The sequence below is a fragment of the Perognathus longimembris genome, chromosome 28, assembly GCF_023159225.1.
Source record: "Perognathus longimembris pacificus isolate PPM17 chromosome 28, ASM2315922v1, whole genome shotgun sequence".
In the NCBI taxonomy this organism is placed as follows: Eukaryota; Metazoa; Chordata; class Mammalia; order Rodentia; family Heteromyidae; genus Perognathus; species Perognathus longimembris.
This window is the reverse complement of record NC_063188.1, coordinates 76,657,839-76,683,125: the sequence shown is the minus strand read 5'-3', so window position 1 is coordinate 76,683,125 and position 25,287 is coordinate 76,657,839. Positions and strand designations below refer to the sequence as shown.

The following is a 25,287-nucleotide window of genomic DNA, read 5'->3' as shown; positions in this document are numbered from 1 at the left end:
ACTTCTGGACTTTTCTATATATGTGGTGCTGAGGAATCGAACCCAGGGCTTCATGTATACGAGGCAAGCACTCTTGCCACTAGGCCATATTCTCAGCTCTTCTAATCAATTGTTATTAATCAGAATCTTTTCCTTACTTATCCCTTGACCTGTGAAATCCAGTACAGGGCCTATAATGGATAACTGCTTATCTCCTATAGTACTGATAACCAGTAGTCATTGGTGGTAACTCAAATCTATTAACTTTTGCCTTCTGTACTTTTCTTCCAACCAGGAATTTAGTCAATTCTTTTGCAAGTAGTATCAAAGATGCAACCAAACCTCAGAGCTTTGGCTCCTAATGATTTCTGAGCATGAGATGGATGTTTGGTGACTGGTGCCTCCACCTGAACAATCATAGTATTGCAATGATAGTTAACAATGAATTCCTGAAAGGAGCTTGTGTTCTCAATGGCCAAGGCGACTCTCTTAAGAGAAGCATCACTTCTTGTTTTATGTGCAATTTATACATACACCAGCAGATGTTCAACAAGAAGGTAACTGAGTGATTTAGCAAGCCATATCTGCTCCTGGGCATTGTTATCTCAGTTCTGCTCCATATTTGGCTCTAGTCCCAAATCCAGGTGGTTTGATTCAATATCATTCTGACTCAGGTGGAAGGACAGAGAGGATGAAAGGGAATCCAGATGGTATGGTAGAGCAATATCAGCATTACAATGTACATTGATCTATAGTAAATACTTCAGCAAAGTAAGCACAAGAGATGTATTGCTATGACAATTCACTATCATCAGTGATCAAAATAATTACAAGGCATAGCCCTGCCTATTCACTGCCAAGATAAGACTTCCTTCTATTTCCTTAAGTTTGTCTGGAAATTTTCCCTTTTGGAAAAGCTTCCTCTGAGAAGACTGCAACATGGTTTCTAACTCTGTGAGTGTGTGTGCAGATGTTAATTTGTGCAGCCAAGGAGGAGCCAAGTCAACTACAATGGAGATCTTGCTCATTAGATCTAATTCCTCCTCCTGGGAAGAACAAATGAGGCAGAGAAGCCAAAGTCACAGCAACAGCACACTCCCCACTCAGAGTAAGTTAACACATCTTGATGCTTAAATGAGTTTTAAATGTTTTCTGTCATATTTTCACACTGACTTTCTTCTTTAGTTGTGGAGCTAGGACTTTGTTTTTTGGTTTTGCACAGCCATCAGACATTTGGGGACTATCCCTTTGTTAGTATTTTTCTCCTTACCCCTGCAGAGGTGGAACACAGGTGGCTGGTTTAAGTGGGTTAGGCTGGTGTTTCTAGAGTTAAGAACCAGTGCTTGGAGTCAGGATTGTGCACCTCAATGAACCAGCCATTAGACTGAGTCAGGGGACTGAGACACTAAGTTTGAGAAGTAAGGAGAGGCCAGTTTTCTGAATTTCCTTTTGTAAGTGGAAAGGGACAACTTCTCAAAAGATATGAATTGAGAATGAGGTGGGAATAAGACAACTAGAGAAAACTTCTCTGATGGTGGGTTTTGATTAGATTTGCCTAACTATGACCATATATTTAAAAAATCTATTTAGGATTTGGTACAATTTAGGCTTAGTCTGTTTTCATGAATAATTTAGAAGCACGAGAGAGCAGAGGCTTTTAAGTTTTTATTTCCCCAGGTCCATGTTCTTTAGTCATTCTGAATGGCCCTCTGGTACTCAAGGGAAAGGGACAAGATGTGCGATTTGAAGATAATTTGGAGACTGACTCAATTTGAGGGAGGTTATAGGCTGTGACTTGATTGTAAGACAGTCCCTAGCTTGGGCATCTAAGGTGCGGAGCTCAAGATCTGGTTGCTTCATGTAGAGGGCACTACATTTGGGCAATTGCTGATGTTGGGTCCAGGACAAATAGAGTAAAAAGGCATCATGCCCTCCTAGCCCCTTCTGTAGGACATTAGTATTTGTGTTTCCTTTCCATGGCCTAGTTCAGAATTTTGAGTGGGTGTCAGACTCAACTGGGCTATAGATAGATCCCAGCTACTTCTAAGACACTAAAAATGCACCAAAAATTAGAAGCTCCACCAAGAACTAGGGCAGTTGGTAGAGGTATGTATGTGTAGAATAATGGGGGTAGGGAGGGATTCCTGGATTAGCACAATAAATTAGAGGGTCACTTAGAGGTTGAGTTGTATTTTCAGTTCTTAAAAATATATATTTATATATATATATATATATACATTTTATGTCTCTCTATATAATCTATACTGCAGCATAGCGGCAAAATATTTAGTTGAAAATCCAGCGCAAATGCGGGAAAACACTCCATGGAGGCATGCAAGGCAGCAGGAAGGGAACCTGTGTAGTTGCCCTAAGGGGTGAATTCCAGCGAAGCACCCACCGAGCCACCAGAGCACCACCTGAACATGTGCAATGGACACTCATGCACACATGGAAAAACAAAGATTTGCAGAGAGAGAATATATAGGAGAAAGTAAGAAAAGAGAGAATATGAGAGAGTTCAGAGAGGATTGACAGTAAGAGCAAGCAAGCAAGAGAGAATACAGGAGAGTGAGAAAGAGTAAGAGGAGAGAGAATATGAGTAAGAGAAAGAGTGAGAAAGCAAGGAAGCAAGCGAGTGAGAGATTGACTCCTATGTTTACAAGGAAAGATTTCACATGATCATTGTAGCAGGCAAGCAGAAAAGCCCCTGGACCTAGATCATCTTAATGAACCAACTAGGGGACATCTTTTGAAGTTTCAATTTGTAGTTGTCAGGGATGAAGGAGGAAACTCAACCAAATTTATCTCTTCTTCCCCTATGTTTTCATCTCTCCAAGAGTCATTCATTCATTTAGATTAACCATTTCTCTGCCATTAAGAAAAAGCCATTTCCAAACTCCCTGATGAGGTACCCTCCTTGGATCCCTATAGACCCCAGGCCATTCAGAAAGAACTTATACAAATACATACTGTAGTATTTGCTCAAGTTAGACAAAGAGAAGGAGAACTGAACAAGACAACTCAGAACAAGAATCTTTGGCCAATAGAAAATGTAAACCTCTAAGGAGACCTGTTTAAAGTCCAGGGAAAATGTATTAATGCAAGGAATTGGAGGGTCTTTCTTGGTGGTGCTCATGTTTGTTCAGAAATAATTTAGCCTAGCCTGTATTAAGGTTTTCAGAGTTTTAGTAGAATTATAAGTGTTGTGAGTTCTTCCAGATCTCAAGGGCTACAGTTGAGAACTTGATGACGTTGGAAGATTCTCACCCTTTGTTTCATCTTTGCGATACCTGCGATGCCACAAATTCCCTTCAGAGAAAAATGAAAGAAAAACAAGGATAAAAAAATAATGAGGTTAGTACTTTGCCAGATGCTCAAATATATGAACCACAAAGAGTAAATATTAGGAGACAGACTGGCTTGCTCCTATTGCACTAGCCATATCTGAATCATTAAGAATGCCAGCTGATACCATATGAGCTAAACACAGATGGGAGGAACTTTTTGAAACTGAGCAGACAAGCTCAGCAACAGTGCCCAAGTCCTGAGTTCAAGCTCCATGACTGACAAAAATACATTTAAGTAGAAACAAAATACAAAAATAATTCTAATCCTTCTTTGTGAGGAATTTTTAGAATCTGATAATCTATGGAACGGCTGCCAGTTCTTTCAGTCTTCAGAAAAAAAAATTTGCTCTCAAATACCATGGACTCCCATCTGGCAGATTCTTAAGGAATCAAACCATGTTGCCTATACTTGAGAAAATACAACTCAGTCCAAGAAATTCTTTCTGGGTATCTGTGTGAACTCTTAGTTCTTCAAGACCAAAACAAACTGATACTGTCTAACCTATTTTCTGATGCCTGATACTGCTGTTATCTTACAAGTTTTCAGGTTGTCTGGGCACTGGATTTAGGAGAGACTATGGATATCTGAAATGGCACAACTAACACCTCTGAGGAGAACTTTAAGTCACACTGACATGTCAACAATGCTTAGGATCAATTATGAAGAAGGAAGAGACAGAACCAAAATTCAAATGATTCTGTAGAAAACTTTATTTCCTATTTCTGAGGACTTGCTATAGTAGATAGCAGAAAGACTATTTAGATGGGTAACCTGTTCTTTATGCTTAGAAATGATTCAAGCAGAAAAAGAATTCTCTGATTGTATTTTTCTTTTCTGTTGTGCACATCATAAAGACCACATGGCAATATTCCTTCTCAAGTTTCCCCTCTACTAGTGCCATATAACTTTCTAACTCTTACCCTGTCTAAGAGACTGCTTAACATTACTATTGGAAACCACTTGGATTCTCCATAACCACCACATACATGAATATTTCAAATGGAGGCATCAGTTTTCTGGAGCTCTATGCTTATAGAAGAGACTTACCGAGAAAACCATGAAATTTTGGGGTGGATTTAGGCTTGTCTTCCTCTTCTAGCTTCTTTTTTCCAAATTTGAGGAATTTAGCTTTTATCCTGAGGCTTCTACTATCAGTATCTGAAGATTTTTCCTGGGAAACAAAAGCAAGAAATTCAAAATATTAGTTACCTAACATTTCAAAATAATTCCTATGGGTCCAGTAAGGTAGTGGACAAGGAGAGCTACACAAATCAGGCTGATCTACTCTCTATATAGATATGGGAGTCACTCCTCCTCACTGAGCACATATCCTGGGAAGACAGTTATTAACAGGAGCATACTCAGTACCAGATGCTTTGCTAGATAGATCAATAAATGTTCTCCTCTAAGCTTCAAAATACTCTGGCAAAGTGTTTCAGATAATTTTTGTATTAGAAATGAAGCAGAAGTTCAGGGAATTTTAAATATTGCATGTGAAGTCATATGACTAGGGATTACAAGTGTGAAATGATTGGGATTTTAGCTAGCCCATGGCACTTCTGCATGTATTAGAGAAATGCTCCCTTTCTTTCACACATAAAGTTGATGACTTCTTGTTCAAACTCTTAACCAAGTGCCTCCTATAGGGAAAACCCCTACTCACTTCCCTCTCTGGAATGCAAAGGACTCTCTAAATAAGTCTCTAATTATGAATGTGGGCTCTCTTTTTTATGGGATCTATTTTATTTATTTATTATTTTAAATTATTGTTATTATTAAGTAGTTGTACAAAGGGGTTACAATTCTGTAATTCAGGTTATGAATATAATGCTTCTTGGACAATATCATTCCTTCCTTCATTCTCCCTCATTTTCTCCCTCTGTCTCTACCCATGAGTTACATAGTTCATTTTTTACATACTGTATATCAAACACAATGGATCAAACATTTTAGCTTCCACATTTAAGTAAATAGTGTGGTACTTGTCTTTAGGTGCCTGACTTATTTAAGTTTGTGCAAGGATCTCTAGTTCCAATCATGATGTCACAAATAAAAGGATTTCCTTCTTTTTATGAGCCAAGATTTTATTATGTATATATCTACATTTTCTTTATGCATTCAACAATTGGTTACTTAGATTGTTTTGATTTTTGGCTGTTATAAACAGTGCTGCAATACACATGGAAGAGACGACATTTCTTTTTTTTTTTTTTTTGCCAGTCCTGGGCCTTGGCCTCAGGGCCTGAGCATTGTCCCTGGCTTCTTTTTGCTCAAGGCTAGCACTCTGCCACTTGAGCCACAGTGCCACTTCTGACCATTTTCTATATACGTGGTGCTGGGGAATCGAACCCAGGGCCTCATGTATATGAGGCAAGCACTCTTGCCACTAGGCCATATTCCCAGCCCAAGAGAAGACATTTCTTTGACATACTGATTATTTCATTTTTCTTTGGATTAGCTGGATCATATGGTACTTCTACTTTTAATTTTCTAAGGAACCTCCACATTGTTTTCCACAATGGCTGCACTAATTTACATTCCCACCAACACTGTGCAAGGCTTCATTTTTCTCCAAACCCTTGCCAAATCTTGTTATCTTTAGATTTTTTTGATAGTAGCCATTCTTAATGGATAAGGTGGTATTTCACTTTTTCTGATAGACATTTTGAAAATTGTTGTGTATAAAACTGGCCATTTGAGTGGGCTCTGTTTTTTGTAGATCATAGAGGTTCTGTAATTCTAGCTCAGCCTGCTGGTTGTCTCACTCCTAAAAAAGTGTTATAACTATACTATTAGTCTAAGCATAACAATCTGAGGTTGACTTTCTTGCTGCAAAATCCAGCCAAACACATTCTAATGCACTGAGGTCATCTTCCTTTCAGGATTATTTATACTTCCAATCCTCTCTATTAGGAGAGTATTCCTGCTCTGACTTCCATTTTACCCTCTGTGCCCTTCTACTACTCCTGGCTGTGTATACCAGCCTTCAGAATTGCCTTTCAGAAGTAGCCTCAAGGAAAGGCATAGACTGTACTCTCCAATAAATCCTTGGAAAGTCCAATGAATAATTGACCCTTAATCAATGCTTTTCCCCATCAAAGTGGCTGTCTTCCTCACCCCCTCCCACTCTATCTTCTTTACAGCCTCCATCTGGAGTGCATAAAAGAGCTTGTCCCAATATAAATTGGGATCCCAGGGTATAAACTGTATCTGTCTCGTTTATCTTAATATCTATCCCATTTGCTTATCTTAGGAGCTTGTTAAGATAGCTGAACTAGTAATAATGTAATGGGGGTAAAGAGATTACCTTGTTATTATCTAACAGTAGGTTTTCTTTCCCCAGAATATTACTAAGCAAGATTACTGGGTATAAAAACACTAAAGTACTTGGATATCAGCAAAAGCATACAAAAAAAGGTTTCATCTTTAAGATAAGGTATTTATATGGATTTTTCTACAAAATGGCAGTACACATGTTCAAACATGTGTATATAGCTTGCTCATGTGCATGTAAGTGGTGTTGGAACGAGATACAAGCATAATGAGGGGACAGAGATTCTAACAGATTGAAATGAATGGGTCTGTGGTGGGGAATTTTTAAGAATATCAAAGATCACACAGAGATAATTTATGTAATTACATGTGGGCATATTTGGGTTATTTAATTCATGAAGAAGGTACAATTCTTCATTGTTAGGAAAGCACTCAAAGTTGTCCAAAAATGACAGCATCCTTACAACTATAATATTGCCATTCTTTTTTGTCCACCCAGGGCACTATCTCTGAGCTGTTTTTGCTCAAGGCTAGGTTTTGGGGTGGTTAACTGGAGATGAGGCTCTCATGGACTTTCCTGACCCTGCTAGCTTGGGACTGCAATCCTCAGATCTCACCCTCCAGAATAGCTAGGATTATAGGGGTGAGCCACTAGCTCCCAGCCATTCTTAATTTTCTCTTAAGCCACATATCTGCTGAGGCAGGCACTGGAAAGTAAGATCCCCATTAACCTCACCGAGGCAGGATACAGGGCCAAGGTCACAGGCAGGAAGCAGCAGAGAGAGTTAGCATTTTAGAAGACTTAACTATCAATATGACCTGAACACTACTTAAACAGTTGTTGCCTATAAACAGCTGGTATGGCCATGCTGGTGTGAACCAGATGAACTTAAGCACTGGTAGCAGGTACTGAGTAGGGAAAGTTTACAGCTAGGAGACTTAACACAGAAAAACAATCTTGCCCTTCTTTTCTATTTTTGTTTCTTTCTTCTTTCTCCTTCCTTCTTCTTCCTTCTTTCCTTCCTTCCTTCCTTCCTTCCTTCCTTCCTTCCTTCCTTCCTTCCTTCCTTCCTTCCCTCCTTCCTTCCTTCCCTCCTTCCTTCCTTCCATCCTTCCCTCCTTTCTTCCTTCCCTCCCCCCCCTCTCTTTCTCTTAAGCTACCACTCTGTTTTTAAGTTTTTGGTGGTTAACGACATAAGAGTCTCCTGGGCTTCCCTGCCTGGGCTGGCTCTGAATTGCTATTCTCAGATCTCAGCCCTCTGAGTGAGTAGCTAGTATTATAGGTGTGAGATACTGGCATCCAGCTTCTTTCTTGATCATGTCCTGGTATAGAGTTGGTCTTTTTTGTGGTTATTTTTCCTTAGTCATCTAACTTTTCATATTTTTCTGCCTTCTTAAAGGGAGCAGGATGTCCCATCTAAGCTAAAGCTGAAAGCTGCAACTAACTTCACTATATCAGGCACTGTGTAAGGACTCACATTGAAAGGTAAGGGATCAAGGGAAAATTCCCTTATTCCTTTGTATTTCCCACTTTCCAGGTTACTCACCTCTGGAACAAGGACTGGACTCATCCAAGTGATTTCTGATAGCTTTTCAAACTCCGTATTCATGGCATCTAGGGCATTTTGTAGTGTGGTGTTATCCTCAGCATTTCTCAACTAGTACAGACAGGAAAAACAGTGAGCGTCCAATGCCCAGTACCCTGCCTTCATAGACTCCTGTCTCTTTCCTACTCCCAGTCCCTGCTTGTGGTAGAGATACTACAGGGTGACAATTTGTAGCTCCTTTGGTCTATAGTCAGTTTTTTTCAAGAAAGGTAGGACTCTCCTTGGATCTGAGCATGCTCATAATTTGGCAAGTAAATGTTTTTTGTCCAGTATGAATTAGCACTAAGTTTTCCCCTATAGCTTAGGGTCTAGGACAAGAGTCACCTCAAGTTCCTTGAGCCATCCTAGGGTCCCCTTAGAATTATAGCTACCAAGCTTTGAGCACATGGTTTATGTTAGGCACTATGCATACATAATGTTATTCCAGCTCCCAAAATAACTTTATAATACTTTACCAAGGTGCTTTGATTCTCATTCCAGAAATCAGAAATTAGACTCAAAGAAGTTTAGTTCTCAAGATCAAATGACTAAACAGAACCCAAATCTCAAGATCTTACCTTTTATACAACAACACTATTCTAGAAAGGGTACATGGGTTGCTAGATGCTACAGGAATCTGTATTACACACTTTCTATAATTTAAAGGCTGTTTTGTGAAGTGAGGAAAGAGGGCTAGAGAGACACTGTCTCAAACATTTCCTTTCTCACAGAGGATCTGCTTCAATAGGCTGTGCTCTAACCCCTAGCCATTTGCACTTAGTAATTAAGAAACTCGTTCCATAGTTTTGGGAAACCAAACTTAAGTGTTCCATAGTAACCACCAGAACCCACAGTGAAAACCCTATAAATAGTGTCATGGAAGACTAAAATAGATTCTTCTAAGACAATCTCTAATTCAGAACACTGTTTATATTCCAGTAGGTAATGAGCTGGGAACATAGAAACATACTTATATATTTAACTCTGACAGTCTTACAGATTACTTAACCTGGCCTCATTTTCCTTCCTCATTATATACTCTACATTCAAACAGAACTTCTGTTTTGAGCCACACCTCCACCTCCAGCCTTTTGCTAGTTAATTAGAGATAAGAATCTCACAGACTTCTTGGGCTGGCTTCTAACCACAATCCTCCTGTCTCAGCCTCTTGAGTAGGTAGGCATGAGCAACCAGCACTAGCTTATAATAGTTTATTAAATCTTCACAACAATCTAGACAGGGATTGTAATTAATATCTTGTAGTTATGGAAATAAATACCCAGAGATGTGAAGTTACTTCACACAGCTAGTATTATGGGCTGAATTGTGTCCCCTCGAAGAAACAATATGTTGAAGTCCTAATTCCCAATCTGCCCTCATTTGGACTTAAAGTCAATGCAGGTATAATTATTGTTGAGTTCATATTAGAAAGAGCAGACCGCCAGCTCAACATGACTCATGTCCTTCAAAGGCAGTAAGACAGATACAAAGAGACCTCTACTTGAAGCTGAAGACAGATTAGAATGATAGAGCTATAAGCCAACACACACCAAAGAATTCTAGTAAACCACGAGAACTAGAAAAAGGAAAGAAAGGATTTATCTACTAGTTTCAGAGGAAGTACAACTCTGCTGACATCTTGATTTGGGATCCCTAGCTTTTAGAACTGTAAGACTTGAACCCAGACTTAAGCCCAGACTTAAGATTTGAGCCCAGACTTCTTCAGTCATCCCTTTATTTCAAATTACCTTCTTTGTACATAGAGAAAGAGGTATTTAGAAATTTGAGACCAATAGAGCAGCTCAGAATTCACTTTTATGTTGTATAGGGTACAAAGAGAACAACACCTTACTTTTGATTAGCCTAATCTACCCAGGAAATATATGCCAAGGGAAAGACTTTCTTTCAAGGGTACGTAATCCCTATGGATTAGCGTTATCTATGTAGTAACAAAATCAGTGACAATCCTTGTTGACAGAGAAAAACTTCTGGGAAGGCAAAATGATCCCATGTTTCCAGTACCCTGGAATCAAGCACAAACTGTAACCATCTTCAGATGGGATGTTTTGCCCTCCCATGCTCCAACCCCCTGCACTCACCAAGTTTTCTTCCAGGAAAGCTTTGGTGTCATCGTAGAGCCCTTTAAGACTAAATGTAACATCTACTGCATCATTTCTGCTTAGAGTCTGAGAGACGAAGAAAGGAAAGGAACAGAAGGGAAAAGACAAAGATAGAGGGGTTGTTGGTTAGTAAGCATGCAGTTGGCTTCTTTAAAATGTAGGAATAGGCTAGTAGGTTGTGGGCTCTAGACAAAAAGTCATATTCAAAATACAGCACACCTAGTACACCAATCAATCAGAACTGATACTAGCTTTAACTAGTACAGGTGCATCTTGCAAACTGGCACAGCACAAGTTAGCTTTTAGCATTTTTTATTAGATGTAGTGGATATAGGAAAATAGGAAATATGTAAACCAGAGAGCAAATGTGAGGAGATTAATTGTTGATAGGCTAAAATTACCTTAGTCCTGCCTAATAGAGTTAGACTCATCTATATAAGCCTTGAGTTCTGGGCCGCCTCTAACTAAGTTATGGCCAAATATAGTTAACACACATTTTAGCATACCCTGACCCTATTATATTTTATCTAGTTCTAAAGTTACCTATTTTTTGTGCCTGTCCTGGGGATTGAACTCAGGATCTGGGGATTGTCCCTGAACTTTGTTTTTGGCTCAAGGCTAGTGTGCTACCACTTAAGCCACAGCTCCATTTCTAGCTTTTCAGTAATTAATTGAAGAACAGCATCTCATGGAATCTCATGTCCAGGTTGACTTTGAACCATGAGCCTCAGGACTCAGCCTCCTAGGATTATAGGCATAAGCCACCAGCACCTGGCTCAAAGTTACCTTTTTCCCGTGCTGAAGATATAACCCAAGGACTTTTGCATTCCAGCCAAGGGTTCTACTACTTAGCAATGTCTCCCAGTTGTAAAGTTACTTTTTTGTTAACAAAAGGAATTTTTATTGTTATTATAATAACATACAGGTGACCTACAGAGATAAAGTTACTTTTATTTATTTTTTACTTTTTTTTCAGAGAAGTCAAGGGTGGGTGCCAGTCCCAAGTCCCTTTTTTTTATTATTAAATTTTATTGACAAGGTGTGCAAAGGGGGTACAGTTACATAATAAGGCAGTGAATACATTTGTTGTGATATCTTACACCCTCATTTTTCTTTCCCTTCCTTAGATCAGGTAGGTATATATACAATATCCAGTGTACCAAAATCATATACAGTAACCACATAGAGTATGCCAAAGGAAATTCACCTAGAACTTTAAAGATAATGTAAACAGTAGAATCCTCCTGTGTCCTTCTCTTGGAGTTGTTTTTGCTTATCCTTGTCTTATATGATTATGTGTACATAGCTGTTGAGCTATTGTGATCCACTGATAGGTCTATTCTAGACCTTTTTATGTTTGTTTAGTAGCTGTTTGGTTTTAGATACATAATGTAAAGTCACTGACCCAAACATGTGGAAATACCATTTGAAAAGAAGTTTGTTGTTTTGCAGACCTGGTCTCTACTGTCCTCCCTCCCTCCCTAACAGTCATATATCAAGGAAACCATGCCCCTTTGTTCTCTGTGTTCTAGGCTTGTCTCGCTCAACATTATTTGCTCAAGTTCTGACCATTTCCCTGCGAATACCAATATTTTATCATTTCTAATCGCTATATAGTATTCCATTGTATATAGGTACCACATTTTTTGAACCCATTCATCTGTAGTGGGGCATCTGGGTTGTTTCCATATTTTGGCTATTGTGAATTGTGCAGTGATAAACATGGATGTGCAAATGTCTTTATGCTATCTTGAGACCTGTTGTTCAGGATAGATGCCTAGGAGTGGTATGGCTGGGTCATAGGGTATGTCTATGTTGAGCTTTTTGAGGAACCTCCATACTGTTCTCCAAAGTGGTTGTACTAATTTGCACTCCCACCAACAGTGGAGAAGGGTTCCTCTTTCTCTGCATCCCTTCCAGCATTTGTTGTTGCCTGAGTTCAGAGTATATGCCATTCTAACTGGGGTGAGGTGGTATCTCAGGGTTGTTTTATTTGCATTTCCTTTACTGCCAGGGATGTTGAACATTTCCTCATATGTTTCTTTGCTATTTTTATCTCTTCTCCTGTGAAGTCTCTCTTTAGCTCCTTTGCCCCTTTAATAATTGGTTTACTAGGTTTGGAGGGGGTTGTTTTTTTGAGTTCTCTGTAGATGAGGGATATTAGGCCTTTGTCTGTTGCTTTGCTGGTGAAGATCCTTTCCCATATGGTTGGCTGTCTTTCTAGTTTAGTGGCTATGTCTTTAGCTGTGCAGAAACTTTTTATTTTGTAGTAGTCCCATTTGTTGTGCCCCTGGGACTATGTTTAGGAAGTTCCTACCTAGGCCTATAAGTTCTAGTGTCTCTCCTACTCTGTCCTTCAGTAGTTTCAAGGTTTCAGGTCTAATCTAAAGTTACTTTTAAAAACCATCATTTAGATCTCTTGATAGTTTGTAAAGCCATGAGATTCTAATTCTACATTTAACAGTTAAGTGTCTGATCTGGACCTTTCCTATAACAGGGAAAACAAAAGCACTCTACAACTCTGGTTACAGTGGCAAATGTCGTCTTTTATGATTACACAGCAAACCACCTGGGATAAGGGAGGTCCAAGTTTTCATCTACTTATTGGCCATTTTTTCCTGATGCTAGGGATAGCTATTGAGAAAGAAAGCTTCTCCTCAGACTGATGAAATCTGTTGTGGGATTCCCTAAGGAAGTAGCCTTTTATTTTGCCTTTCAATAAGTCAAGGGATGCTTTTCTTCCCATCCATTCTTTCCATTGGGTCCATGTGTTAATATCTAGCCTCTGATTCACCTTTCTTCCCTTTCAACCCTTTTCTTATATAATTTGATTGTTGTCCTTCATTTGTACCTTCCCCTTACCTCAATGGGAGAACAGTAAATTGCAGCTGCCTCATCACCAGTGTCTTGTGGATAAAACATATCATTCAGGATGTTAGTACTGGAGTTAACAGAATCCATGAGGACAGACACATGCTGGTGGACCTTGCTCAGGCTATTGAGGCTGTAATAAAGTAAAGGTAGATGAACTGGAAGCTTTAGGTTTCTGGCATGGGTGCTGGTAGGTAAGGGTAGAAATGAAAGCATTGGGTACTGGATTTGAACTCTTTACTCCCTCTTGTTATTTTTGTTCATCTCTAGGTTGCCACCATTGACAGAAAATGTTTTTAGTCTTCTGTGAGTATTCATCCTTGTCTATGTTTCTTTCTCCTGAATTTAGATATAGGAACTTGAATAGGGTGAGAGGCTACAATAAAGAAGGGTAGCTCACTCCTGAAGAAATTCCAAGTCCCTTCTGATATTTAAAGGCAAGGATAAACATCCTTAGTCCTGTTGGGTCTAAGGCAACAGCAGGAAGAGATCAATATTTATCTCTGGATCCAAGGAAAAATATCCAAATTAGCTAAATGCTGAGAAAGAAGAATATTTCATATATGGATTATCAGGGGATTGGATAAGATACCTCTCTGAGGCCAACTCCCCCAGGAGCTGATAGACAAACATTGGCTGCCTCTCACTATTCTTTCTTGGATTTCCCAGTCCTGTATCTAGACAGTCCACTTACCTGCTAATGAGGTTTTCTGCAAGCCGAGCTAAGTGCTTCATCTGGGCATACTCCTCATCAGAGAGGCTGTCTTGAGATTCCTGAGAGTCCAGCTGGGGTTGAGGTACAGCTTGAATTTCAGTATGTTTATTTTCCCATGTTTTCATTGAATTCTCAAAGTCCTGTAGATGAGTACAAAGGCATATCCTAATGATTGCTATAGCTAAGAGGGAATGTGACAGCTCTGTCTGAGTTTGACATTTGTTGGTAATGTGTGGGTAATAGTGGATAAAAAGGAAGCAGGGTCCTCTGTTCATTCCCCTGAATACCCATATTTACATTTCTCTAGGCACTTCTAATTTTTGTTATTTAGACTCTGGATTATAAGAGACCAGTCTCAAATCACACAGATAACTGATTTCAAGAAACTTGTATATGAAGATACAATAACCAGAGAATAGAATATCTTTCATACTCCCTTCTTTGTCAAATATAGGAAATACATTGTGATGTAAGTTTAGAGCAAATGTAGTGTGTGTGTGTGTGTGTGTGTGTGTGTGTGTGTGTGCGCGCGCACACACGTGCATGCAAGTGCTAGTCCTGAGGCTTGAATTCAGGGCTTGGGCACTGTCCCTAAACTTTCTTTTTTTGCTCAAGGCTACACCCTACCATTTGAGCTATACCTCTACTTCTGGCCCCTAGTCTCTTTCTCTTGGAGAGTGTTTTGCAAATGCCAGTATATATTTCAATGTCTTGAGGAATTTCTTTATAAAATACAAGCTCCTAGGAACCATTCCTCTACATTCTGTTCAGTGGATCTGCTGTGGGACCTAGAAGTTTGCATTTATAACAAGCAACCCAGGTGACTGTGGTGCAAGGGGCATGGGACTTCCTTTTGAGGAGTTCTTAGTTGGGTACTCATGCACTAGCTATGAATAAAGCAGTGTCAGGGCCCAAGATGAACCTCTCTTCTCTTACCCGATCTCTCATCAACATCTGGGCAGCATTCTTGTATCTAATCTTGATTAGGCCTGGCCTCTGGACCCAGGCTTCCCCATCCACCTGCACTGGAATACCTTCTTCACCATCAATGGTTATAATAACTTCACGGCACTGCCAAAGAAAAGGAGAGAGAATAGGGGAGAAAAATGAAGTAACTACAGTAGACTCATATGATAATCCCACAGTCACAAGCTGAATCTGAAGTAGCAATGGCAAAGTTATGAATCCAATTATCCCAGGGAGAAACACTGTTTCCTATGAGCTTTTTTTTTTAAACACCGCTTCTTCTTGTTTCTTTTCTTTTTTTTTTTGTAATTTTTATTATCAAACTGATGTACAGAGAGGTTACAGTTTCATACATTAGGCATTGGATGCATTTCTTGTACTGTTTGTTACTTCTTGTTTCTTTTCTTTCTTTCTTTCTTTCTTTTTTGCCAGTCCTGGGGCTTGAACTCAGGGCCTGAGCACTGTCCCTGGCTTCTTCTTTCTCAAGGCTAGCACTCTGACAACTTGAGCCACAGTGCCACTTATGGCCTTTTTCTATATATGTGGTGCTGAGAAACTGAACCTAGGGCTTCATGTATATGAGGTAAGCACTCTTGCTTCTAGGCCATATCCCCAGCCCCTCCTATGAGCTTTTATTCTTTAGTTCCTGTCATTTCTGTTTCTGTTATCAGCCAGCACTTTCTTGCCTGCCAGATATAACTCCTATAACTCCTATACCCATGTAATTCCTGGTATTGTCCCATGACCCCAGAAAACTCAGCCCTTTCTTGGTGCCACCTCAACCCCTTGCATACCTGAGCAATTCGATGGTGATGCAAATTGATGATGCGGGACATGGCCATCTGCACAGAACCAAAGATTGCAACAACCTCCAGCTTTCCATCATCTATTGCAGGAGCCTCATATTCCTAAGGAGGAAGAACTGTGTCACATCTCCCCTCTCTCCTTTGAGAAACCATACCTTTTCTATAACCAACAAATGTGTTTTGAAGACTCGGTGATATTTTTCTAGTTTATGCAGAGTGAGAAAACTATTTAAAAGGGAAAAGTTGAGGTGAGGAAGCTAATCTGGGAAAAGGGTACTGATATTGCAATACATTTTAGTCTCCTTTGAAATGACAACTCATAGATGTTATTTTCCCTGTCCAATCTAGCACTATTTTTTTTAAAGCGAGTCTTATTGGCCTTGTGGCCTTCTTTGGTAAGCTCAGAGGAAAGTGTTCATGGTTGGTTTCCCAGGAGATTTTATTGGTAAATCTCTTTAGGAAAAATGAGCACAGCCTGTATCCTTTTGATGATTTGTCAAGATGGAGGAGTGGGAAATTTAAAAGCCCAGATTGATCTAATCTTAAAATCTTTAGTGATTCTGTGCTCTGGGATGATAGCTGACTAGGCCTATGGGTATGGCTCCATTGTTAGAGCACCTGCCTAGCAAGTAACAAGTCCTTTAAAAAACAAACATAGTATCTATGACTCAGTTGCTCTAGGACCAAGAAGTTACCATCAAGCAGCATTTCCATAGCCTAGAGAAAGTTATCCAGTTAATTTTGGGATGGAATTTGTCTAAAAGATGATCCTACAGCTGCTGCTGATGAAGATTTTCAGCCCATTTCCTTTTCTCCCATTTTCCATTTCCCACTTCAGACATCCTAATTCTTTTCTGAGAGACATTAGCCTTCCTCCCACCCTGTTTTCTGTTCTATACTCACGGTGGTTGCTGTATTGCTTCCCCAGAAGTTAACACCTCCAGCATAACTGGTAATATTAAGCACTACAATGCCTTGAAGATTTGGCAAGGAGATAACTTCTCCATCACACTGAAAGAAATAAAAAGAGTAGCTGTCACTGGCTATCTTTGCATGGCATGTCTTCTATATGCATGCTTCCTTTTGTCATTGCAATGTCCCAATGTGAATGGACATATTATATTGTGGATAAGGTTTTACCTCAGTGACTTGCACTTACTAGGCAGGTGTTTTACCACTGAGCCACACCCCCAGCCCAAAATATATTTTTAAGGCAGTATTATTGTTTGAACTTAGAAGCTTTTGCCTGCTAGGCAAGTGCTCTACCACTTGAGCCACAACCCCAGCCCCGTGAAGGGGAATTTACGGAAATTGGAGAGGGCTTTCTCTCTTTTTTTTGTCTTTTCTTTTTTGGTGCTAGGATCAAACCTAGGACATTGTACTTGCTAGGCAAGGGATTTGCCACTGAGCTACATCTCAGCCGTCTCTTTTCTTCATGCTATCATTTTCTTATCCATAAATGGAAATGTATGGGGCACTGGTGTCTCATACCTATAATCTTAGTTACTCAGGAGGCTGAGATCTGAGGATCATGGTTTGAAACCAAGACAGGTAGGAAAATCACTGATACTCTTATCTCCTGTTAACCACCAAAAAGCTGGCAGTGGAACTGTAGCTCAAGGGGCAGAACACTAGTCTTGAACAAAAATGTTCAGGGACAGCCTCAGGACCAGCATACACTTAAAAATAGAAATTCATCCTTATGCCTGCCTTCCTTTCATGCATGGTGAGTAAGGATCACAGAGTCAAGTCTTTGATCATAGGACAAAGTTAGTTTCCAAGGCTATGAGATTCCTTTTTCATACCCAATAAGGACCATTCCAATTTCTTTACTATATGACAGTTTTTTTTTCATTAACATAAAATCAGTTGCACAAGGAGGGTTTTAACTGTGACATTTTCACAGTATACATCATATACTGTTCAGCCTTACTCCAACATTATTCCCATTTCACTCCCCATTAAAACTGTTTCAACATGTCTCATTGTTCGATTTCAACCACTTCCATTTCTACTAACCTCCAGATGCAGTCGTTCTTCCAGTTTCCTGTAAGACCGCTGCAGTAGTTCCTTGCTTCCCAGAAGGCCATACCATATTTTGTTCTTAAAGCGACTACTATAAGGAGATTAAGGTAGAGAAAGATAGTCAGAAGGTAGGATAACATAAAGATAAATGAACAAGGAAAAGCAAAGGGAAACTATTTTATTCATAAATGCCTTCTTATAGAAGGAGTCATGTTAGATCATGGCTGATCGCAAGAGGTCTGCTAGGAGTGTATTACTGGTATTCTCATTCAGCTGTTTCTGGAAACGGACTCATGAACATCTCTGAATCTATAGCATCGTGTTGCTAGATAAAATTTCCACTTCTCAAGCTGTTGCAGGCCGTTAATGCTTGTAATCCTAACTACTCAGAAGGTTGAGATCTGACAATTGTGGTTTGAAGTCAGGCCAAGAAGGAAAGTCCGTGAGAGTCTTATCTCTAATTAACCAGCAAAAATCCAGAAGTGGAGTTGTGACACAGAAGTAGAGAACTGATTTTGAGCAAAAAACCTAAGGGACAATGGTTACGCACTGAGTTTAAGCCCCAGTACTAGCACAGACAAAAATTCCACTTCTCCTTGCCGCCAATATTGGTCCTGACTTAAAAGAAGCAGGCTATATTTTTAAAAAAGCAATGCTCATAAAAAGCTATGAGCAGAGCTGGCTGATACACAACATCTATCCTCACAGTGCCCCTCCAGGAGCACAAGATTTTATTTGCTTGGAATCAATTTTATTTTAAACAGATGATTCTTTGTAATATTTTGAAGCAATGATTTTTTTTTGCAAAGTGGAGGTTGTAACTAAATAACAAACCAATATATTAAGTTCAGTGTCATAGAACAGAGCTCAGCTTAGTAAGAAGTATTTAGAAGAGGAGCCGGTGGAGGAAATTTAAGACAAGAAAAGATCAGGAGTCTTGAAGTGAAGTTGGGAAGAACAAAGTCTTGCTAATCATAGGATTTCTGAGTAAAGGCAGGCAGGTAGCTTATAAGCACTAGGTAGATATCATTTATGAGCTTTTAAAGCAGAGCCTCAGAAATGAGGTTTAAAGTAAATTTGGGGGGGGCATTTTAGTTTACTCGTTTATAAAAACATATGCTTAATTATATGGAAATGCAAAATGACTAGAATAATCAAAACAATTCTGGGATGGAGGAGTGAAGAAAGAAGGTTGGAGGATTTTTCTCCCCTGATTTCAAAAATTACTGTAAAAGCCAGTTATCAAGTCAGTGTGTTACTTGGACACATAGATCAATAGGACAGAAGGGTCTAGGAATAGACCTGTACATTTATGGTCAATTGGTTTTTGGCAAAGATATCAACACAGTTCATTGGGAAAATGATAGCTGTTTTGAAAACAAAACAAAACTTGTGCTATTGGCCAGGAACCTACGTGGTAAGTGCAGATTAGGATACTGTGATTTGAGCCTAGCCCAGGTAAAAAGTTCACAAGATTCCATCTCATCAAAAAAGCTTGGGTGTGGTGGAGTGTCCCTGTGCCTGTCTTACCATCTATGGTAGGAAGTTTAATGGAGAGTATGGGGGAAGTGGTGCTGTAGCTCCAAGTAGTAGAGTGCTAGCCCTGAGCTGAAGAGCTCAGGGACAGTGTCCAGACCCAGAGTTCAAGTCCCACAACTGACAGAAAAAAAAAAGTATCTGTTTTACAAAAACCAAGTCTGTATCTCAACATAAGCAGATCAAAAAGGGCTGGAGGCATGCCTCAAGTGGAAAAGTGCCTGCCAGCATGTACGAAGCCCCTGAGTTCAAACCCTAATACTACCAAAATAACAAATCAAAGCCTGTGGTACTAAGATAATCAGGACGTCCTTGCGTACACAACAATTAATAAAAAGTACAACATACATTTGTGTGTAGGAGCCAAAACAATAAAATTTTACAAGAATACTTAGGAGAAAAATTTTAAGACATTGGATTAAGCAAAAAAATTAAGTATAGTATCAAAAGAAGCCAGCTAGGAGTCAGGGGCTCACACCTGTAATATTAGCTACTTAGGGGGCTGAGATCTGAGGATTGTGGTTCAAAGCCTGCCTGGGAAGGAAAGTTTGTGATACTGTCACCTCCAATTAATGAGAAAGAAAGCTGGAAGTGGAGCTGTGACTCAAGGGGTAGAGTACCATCCTTGAGGATGCAAGCTCAGTGGTTAGGCCCTGCATTCAAGCCTAAGTATGGGCACACACATGCACATGTGTGCGCGCACACACACACAGAGTGTCAAAAGCATGGGACATAGAAAAAAATTAATTGGATCTCATCAAAATTCAAAACACTTTTTTAAGCTTAAAAATATGCCAATGGAAATAATGCTATGGCCCAAGTGGTGGAGTGCTTACCTTGAGCAAAAGCTCAGGTACAGTGCCCAGACCCAGAGTTCAAGCCCCAGGATGGGTAAAAAAACAAAACAAAACAGAAAAAGTGAAACAAAAAGATATACTAAGAAAATAAAAAGACCAGAAGAAAACTTGGAGAAACTACTTATAATCACATATATGATAAAGTACTTTATTTTTTTCATCCCAGATCTGCTCTAAAGAAAGAGAATTGAGTTACAGTGGCAGGCACTTTTAATTTACCAGTACTTTGTGGCTGCTTTAGGGTATATCTGCTTTAAGGTACTAAAGTACTAGAAGAGAACAAGGGAGCCAGTACTAGATAAGGTAAAATCCATGAGTGAACGGAATCAGGTTAGGACACCAAGAACTAGTAAGGAGATAGTGTGTATGTGTGTGTGTGTGTGTGTGTGTGTGTGTGTGTGTGTGTGTGTGTGTGTGTGTGAAAGAGAGTCCTGAGGCTTGGACTCAGGGTCTGGGTGCTGTTCTTGAGCTTTTTTGCTCAATGCTAGTGGTCTATCACTTTGAGCCATGGCTCCACTTGCAGTTTTTTTTTTAATTTTTATTGTCAGACTGATATACAGAGTGGTTACAGTTTCATATGTTAGGCATTGGATACATTTCTTGTACTGTTTGCCCTCATTCCCCCCTCCTCCTCCTCCTTTCCCCCCATGAGTTGTTCAGTAGATTTACACTAAACAGTTTTGCAAGTATTGCTTTTGTAATCGTTTGTCTTTTTTACCCTGTGTCTCTCGATTTTGGTATTCCCTTTCAGTTTCCTAGTTCTAATACCTGTATACACGGTTTCCAATGTACTCAGATAAGATACAGATATAGTGCAGGTACAACCACAGGAAGGGGATACAAGAGGATCATCAACAATAGAAGCTACGGTTTCACATGGCATGTTGAAAGTAATTACAACAGTGATCTAACAATCGTTTCCATAACATGGAGTTCATTTCACTTAGCATCATCTTTTGTGTTCATAAGGGCTATTGGGCTGTTGTGATCCTCTGCTGTGACTAGCCTAAATCTGTCCTATGAGGGAGACCATAGAGTCCATGTTTCTTTGGGTCTGGCTCACTTCACTTCTACTTGCAGTTTTTTTGGAGGTTAATTGGAGATAAGAATCTCACTGACTTTCCTGCCGAGATTGGCTTCAAACCACCATCCTCAGATCTCAGCCCCCTGTGTAGCTATGATTACAGGCATGAACTACCTGTGCCTGACATAGCAAGACATTTTTAAATACTTTTTAGCCTTACCAAGAAAAAATAGGCTTGGAGCTACTACCATGACTCTTGCAGAAGGAACAAACCTACACAATTCACTGAATGTAGTAATATTCCATACCAATGAAGCCAATAGCTATATTTACACATTAATCTATAAGTATAGGGTAGAAAGAACTCCAAGTTAAGGATGCCAGTGCAGTCCTCCCAGACAAGCTCACAATTTGTGACAAACTGACCCACTAGGCTAATCTTGGGACCAATTTACTTCCAAAGGACCTTATGCTTTCTGTTGTTTCTCTGAGAAACAGGGAAAGTAGGAACATATAAGATATTGCTATTCTGTGTGTAGAGAAGGGAGTTTCTTTTCCTTACTTGTATTGTCCTGGGTGTACTTCTCTTCTGGTGTTGAACTCCAGAGAAATTTTAGCATCCAGTCCAATTCCAAAATAGTTGTTCATGACACACTTTTCTTTGAAGCGTCTGAAATCAGTCAAGGAAAGGGTCAGGCACTAATGCAAGAAAGAAGTGCTTTTGCCATTTGGCTGAAGATTTCATCTGCATGGTTAAAAACAACTGAAAGAAGTCCTTCTCTACATTGTGTGTAACCAATGTTCTTGAGAGTTACATGGAGATGTTCTGTTGTATTAACAATTAACTTGTTAACTGAAAGAGGGCCCCTAAGCTAGTTAGGAGGTTTCAGTGGGATTGGAATTTATAGTAAAGGAGTAACATTTATGATTTTAGCATTCTTTGGAGACATCCAAGTTGAATAGACACATTTTTATACATATGGATACAGGGAAATATCATTAGATTATTCCCATGACAAATGTTTGAGCATCCATCCCAGATAAAATGTATCTTGACAGTTAAGAGTAAACTATTGTTCTCAGGGATGTGTGACTCCTGTGTAGTAGCTTCACATCAAAAGGCACATATTTGGGGACAAAAATGGATAAAAAAAAAGGCATATACGTACACAACAATAAAAGGCAAATAGTTGTGTGTATGTGTCTTGCATCCATCTAGGGTGTCAGTATCAAAACTTGTGCTGTGCTAGAGCAAGTACATGCTGTGCATGTACAGTTATGCATGACTGTTGGGGTTTTTAGCCCCCACCCCCCCGCATTCCCCCAACCCGCGGGGGAGACGGGGAAGGCACGCCCCGACCGGACGAGCCAAGAAAGGAGAAGAGTCGGCAGGCTGCTCGCACCCAGCTCTCCCTCACCGGAGGACAATCAGACAGCCTGGGAGTCAAGTCGTGCAAGATCTCGTTTATTGGGGAAGTACGTGCCACTAATATAAGGCACAGGAGCCAATCAGGTCTCAGATCGGCAGGAAGGGGAGGGATGAGCTGTCCATCAAGGGCGGAAGAGCTGGGGCGTCACAACCTACAGAACCGCCTCTGGGTTATAACCAAAGACATTGGAGCAGCGGTGCGTTGTTAGGCGCTGCCATCTTAGCTACACGTGACCCCAAGACTGAGAAACAAGCGGGGCCAGCTAGTTGACTTCCAAGTGCGCCCCACACATGACTATGCATAATTGTTCCCAACTTGTATTTCAAAGACATATCAGTATCAGTAGCTTGGAATTGTTCATAGTGGGAGGGTTTATACAGGTAATAAATCAGTGCCTCTCTACCTGGAGAGTTGATTGTGAAACACTTGGAATATTGATCAAGCCTCATTTGGTAAGATCCCTGAGACCTCAACCATAAATATAAGCTAATGGTGAAGTGCAAGGGGGTTTTGGGGATTGGAGGTTAGGAGTAAGAATAGTTTTCTTAAATTATTTAAGGAAGCATAGATAATGGCTGTTTGTGTTCCGAAAACAGATAAGTTTAATCATAGGTAATGTATGAGAGATTTTTATCAGCATATATTAGTTGTATAAAGAAGAGCTTCATTGTGACATTTTCATGTATACATCTAATCATACTCATTCCCTCCATATTTCTTCATCATCCTTTTTCCTCTTTCTTAAAACAATTTCAACATGTTCCATTGTTCTGTTTTCGTACATAAAATATTTTGACAATACTCTTTCTCATTTGCCCTCTCCATTGATCCTCTCTCCACTAATACCCACCACCAACATGGCCTTTGATCCCTTTTTAAGTTTTTTCCTTTAATTTTAGAAGTGGTTATCTTTTCAAATAGTTACCAAACTGACCCTGCCTCTCACATAAAAGATTTGCCTTCCCTCACCAGAGTCCAGAATTTGGAGTTTCTCTACCTAATATCTAAAGGAATGTTAACTGGACTCAAAATGAATGAATGTGGCAGAATTTGACTGCTTGGAATAGTATAAAGAAGTAGAAGACTGAAAGAGATGTCCTTAGATTTACTACATAGATCCTTAAATAATCATTTGTTATTTAGAATCTTCAAGCATTTATAGTTGGTGCTGGTGGCTCATGCCTGTAATCCTAGTTATTCAAGAGCCTGAGATCTAAGGACTGCAGTTTGAAGACAGGCCTGGAAGAAAATTCCATGAGGTTCTTATTCCCAGTTCACCAGCAAAAAAAACTAGAAGTGAAGGTGTAACTCAAAATGTAGAGAACTAGCCTTTAGTTGAAAAAGCCAAGTGAGAGCACAAAGCCCTGAGTTCAAGCCCCAGTTCTAGCACCAAAAAAATACAGTTAAGAGAAACAGTAGAAAAATAGTTCTCTGAAGTAACAAATAACATGATTTATAATAGTGTTAATTGCCTACACATATGGCACTTAACCAAGTACTTTTCATATGTAAACTTAATAAGTAAAATACACTCGTGTCAGTTTCTTTAATTGTCATTACATGTGAAGAAACTGGGGATAGCATTGTGTAAGTCACTATTTAGGTTATACATTAAGAGTCAAGATTTGACTCTTTTTTTTTTGTTGTTTGTTTTTGGCCAGTCCTGGGCCTTGAACTCAGGGCCTGAGCACTGTCCCTGGCTTCCTTTTTGCTCAAGGCTAGCACTCTGCCACTAGAGCCACAGCGCCACTTCTGGCCGTTTTCTGTATTTGTGGTGCTGGGGAATCGAACCCAGTGCCTCATGTATACCAGGCAAGCTCTCTTGCCACTAGGCCATATCCCCAGCCAAGATTTGACTCATAAATTATAGAATAAAAAATTAAAAATAATAAAAAAGATTTTTGTAAAAACCCAAAAAGTTAAAAAGAAAAGATTTGGGGGCTGGGGATATAGCCTAGTGGCAAGAGTGCCTGCCTCGGATACACGAGGCCCTAGGTTCGATTCCCCAGCACCACATATACAGAAAACGGCCAGAAGCGGCGCTGTGGCTCAAGTGGCAGAGTGCTAGCCTTGAGCGGGAAGAAGCCAGGGACAGTGCTCAGGCCCTGAGTCCAAGGCCCAGGACTGGCAAAAAAAAAAAAAAAAAAAAAAGAAAAGATTTGACGCTTGATATTCTGAGACTGTGTTCTTAACCAAAGAAAGGAAGACACCATTAAAAGATTATTGGTTTAGGCTGGGCATCAGTTGCTCAGGCCTGTAATCCTAGCTACTGAGGAGGCTGAGATCTGAGGATTATGGTTTGACTTCACCCCAACAGGAAAGTCTGTGACACTCTTATCTTCAATTAATCACCCAAAAGATGGAAGTGGAGTTTGGACTCAGTGGTATAGAGCTAGCCTTGAGCAACACATAGCTCAGGGACAGTGCCCAGGGCCCCTAGTTCAAAACCCAGGACAGGCACACACACAAAAACCATAATAGGTTTAAGTACTTACATTGTTTCAGGAGTAAAATGTAGATGTTCCAAGTTAAGGTTGTCTAGGTCCTCACTCCTGAGAGAAGGGATGGAAGACAACGTACCATGACGAGAACCTAGACATAAACAAATATGACATTGGAGACTGATGCAAACAAAAGAGCCTTTCTCCCTCCTCGTATCCAACCCTGTTTTCTCTGCTCCAGTAAAGTCAAGCTCAGTGACTTTCTACTAAATTAAGAGATACTCAGAGATCTCATTTGAAAGGGGAATCT

The 25,287-nt window shown here is 39.8% G+C and overlaps 1 protein-coding gene across 1 annotated transcript in view; it reads right to left on the bottom strand.

Moving 5' to 3' along the window:
- Positions 1-3,208: 3,208 nt before the first annotated feature.
- Positions 3,209-25,287, bottom strand: part of Dgkk (diacylglycerol kinase kappa) — a 118,491-nt gene continuing 96,412 nt past the window's right edge. Inside the window, exons 17-28 of the mRNA XM_048335398.1 lie at positions 25,032-25,128; positions 21,669-21,776; positions 17,684-17,780; positions 16,568-16,675; positions 15,653-15,766; positions 14,829-14,963; positions 13,872-14,032; positions 13,169-13,310; positions 10,286-10,372; positions 8,148-8,258; positions 4,375-4,498; positions 3,209-3,288 (exon numbers count right to left, since the gene is read on the bottom strand). Coding sequence (XP_048191355.1) covers positions 3,209-3,288; positions 4,375-4,498; positions 8,148-8,258; positions 10,286-10,372; positions 13,169-13,310; positions 13,872-14,032; positions 14,829-14,963; positions 15,653-15,766; positions 16,568-16,675; positions 17,684-17,780; positions 21,669-21,776; positions 25,032-25,128 — 1,364 coding nt within the window. The remainder of the gene's footprint in view (positions 3,289-4,374; positions 4,499-8,147; positions 8,259-10,285; positions 10,373-13,168; positions 13,311-13,871; positions 14,033-14,828; positions 14,964-15,652; positions 15,767-16,567; positions 16,676-17,683; positions 17,781-21,668; positions 21,777-25,031; positions 25,129-25,287) is intronic.